A 2,712-nucleotide genomic window follows, 5' to 3' on the forward strand; every position below is an offset into this window, starting at 1 on the left:
TATATATATATTGATAAGTTACACACGTAGCTAGAAGGCCTTAAACCCACCACGCCACCATTCATCTTGCTCTTCTAAGGGAGGGAGGTGCCATTTGAACTAGGCATATGAGCCAGCTCTTCACAACTCACAAAGGGCAAATATATTAGGTCACTTAAGCCTGAATGAAGTATAAAGTTCTAAAATTGCAAATACATATTTTAGACTTGCTTGGACAGATTACAACACTCCCTCTTCACATTAGTTGCAACTAATGTATCACCACATTTCATATGATGAAAGATTTGACCTCATCTATATATATTAAGAATTATAAACAAGATAAATGTTACCACTTACCAGTATGACTTTCAACTGTCAATATGTAATTATCCAAGAGGAAAATTAAAATGTATAATTTTTTTTAACTATTCAGCACCTAACAGAATTATATGAACCATTTTAGGAAAAACCGATATCCACTTTGATATGTAACAACCACATAATTAATTATTTTTTTTTTTAAATAATACCTTCCCACATTTTTTTTTTTTTTTTAACTTTTAAAAAAGAATGGACAAGATTTGTGATGGAGTAACCAACCACCTTCCCCATGGTGCTGATCAATCCATTATGTTCTAGATGAAAGAGAAGATCTCTGCTCCGCAGAAGACTTGGGCTAGATAATTATCACAGTATCTGATCCCCGCCGCTCTGCTGAAGTCTCAGGATAGAGAATCATCTGGCGCAAGAAATTCCGAAACCTGTCAATACGTGATGGTGAAAAGCTCTCTCCTCTGCTATCCTGTAAATCTGATAGGTACACAGATATAACATCATTCAATTCTGTTTCACGCTCCAGCCTTATCCACTCTTGCTGGCGAGCAGGGTCAACCTCTGATGGCCGACTTGTGGGGTGCTCTTTCCTTGTATGATTCCTGAGTTGGACATAAGTCCCACTAAAATCACATGCCTCATGTGAACAGCTCCTTGCTTTGGAATTCATGAACTGGCGTGCAGGCTCGACAACAACCCAATCACTGACTTGCCCTCGACAAAGAGGGCATACAAGCTTTCTTTGTGACCGAGATTCACATGATGAACCAAAATATGCGCAATACTTCGAGAGACAGTTAGAGTGGCGGTCACTTGTATTGCAAATGTAGGGGCGGCAACCTTTTTCATAAGATGAACATCGCAACAGGACAGCACTATGAGGATGCTCCATGCAGATGGGGCACCTAACTTCTTCCCATTCCTTCACATCAGCACCTTGTCCTCCAAAGGTTTTGGATTTGTCTTGCCTGGCATCCTTGGAACTTAGAGGAATTGGAGATTTCCTAGAACGAAGACAGTAAGTGGAGCAAACTCTTCTGTCCTTTGGCATTTTAGAATCTTAAGGTGTTGTCAAAATCCTCAATGTGTGACATTAACTCTTCTCCTAAGAAGATGAAGAAAAGAATACCAATTACATCAGATTGTGAGAAGAAACAAAGCATTTTAAACTTCAACAAATGTTTTTAGGTCCACAATTGATCCCATACAAAAACATAACCTGCACCATGTATTTCAGTATCAGGCATTCACAACAATTTCGTAGATTCAGAAAGGACTGAACTAGGTGCAAATAAATTAAATTTCCACTTTAAATTAAGCATTTACTAAATCTTCATACCAACAACATAAATGTCCTACACAACACTATTTCTCCCAATTAAATGCAGTCAACATTGAAAGAATCATAATTGAAGGAACAAGCATAAGCTCTCATGAATCAAATCAAGATGATCGAAAAAGGGGAACATTAAAGCAGATAATACATATAAAAGGCTACTTAAACGATACAAAGATAACACGCCCTGTAACTGCTCTAAGAAATTACTGAGTGCAACTGCTTTATCATAAGAAGTTAAAAACCCATAAAAAAATCATACATCTATCTGCAGAAACCAAATATAAACTTCATACATCTATTACAGAAAGCCCAACTTAATTTTTTATAAGCTTTTCTGCTACATTAAAAAAATAAGTACTAATATAACCATGTTTCAATACCTAGCCACACCCATTAGCAGATATAACTTTTAAGAAACTTTATAAGATGAAAAATCCCAACCAATGTCTGCTTTCAAAACCAAAATTAATTACTATAATGTTTTTTGAAAAAACTAAAAAATAAACTATTAAAACAGGCATTATCTGCACAAAATTACTGCATATTTTAAAAATTAATTATAGGGACATAAATTGTAATTTGATACAATCATTATACAATACTATCCCCAAGCTGATCTTGTAAATTTCGTATAAAAGCATTGTAATTTAATACAACTTATCAGTATTATAATATGAAACAAAATCTAACACTAGCAAGCCCCATTAAAATATAAATCATATAATTCCAGCATACGAAAGAAAATTCTTAAAAAGAACAAAAAAGAAAAACTGGGTTCTGAATTACAAAACCCATCAAAGCACACGAACCCCAAACAATCCCCATGGTCTCTCTCTCAAACACACACACAAACACATTGAATGTAGCACATATAGGCATAGATTTGATAAACCCAGACGAGATGTGAAAAAAAAAAACATACCAATTGTTGAATCAACAAAGGGTCTGTGTCTGAGTCTGAGTCTGAGTCGGAGGAATTAGGAATTTAGGAGCGCAGTTTTTGCAGTGAGGAAAAAAGAAAAAGAAAGGAAACAAGCGTGGATTGATTGATTGGAATT

The 2,712-nt window shown here is 35.4% G+C and overlaps 1 protein-coding gene across 1 annotated transcript; it reads right to left on the minus strand.

Moving 5' to 3' along the window:
* Nucleotides 1–348: 348 nt before the first annotated feature.
* Nucleotides 349–2,712, minus strand: LOC142630522 (uncharacterized). Its single transcript, XM_075804512.1, has 2 exons — nt 2,577–2,712; nt 349–1,420 (listed from the first exon to the last, which is right to left on the minus strand). The coding sequence occupies exon 2, from the start codon at nt 1,364–1,366 to the stop codon at nt 659–661; it is 708 nt and encodes a 235-aa protein (XP_075660627.1). The 5' UTR covers nt 1,367–1,420; nt 2,577–2,712; the 3' UTR covers nt 349–658.

Source organism: Castanea sativa, chromosome 4 (assembly GCF_040712315.1).
Source record: "Castanea sativa cultivar Marrone di Chiusa Pesio chromosome 4, ASM4071231v1".
NCBI classification, from domain to species: domain Eukaryota; kingdom Viridiplantae; phylum Streptophyta; class Magnoliopsida; order Fagales; family Fagaceae; genus Castanea; species Castanea sativa.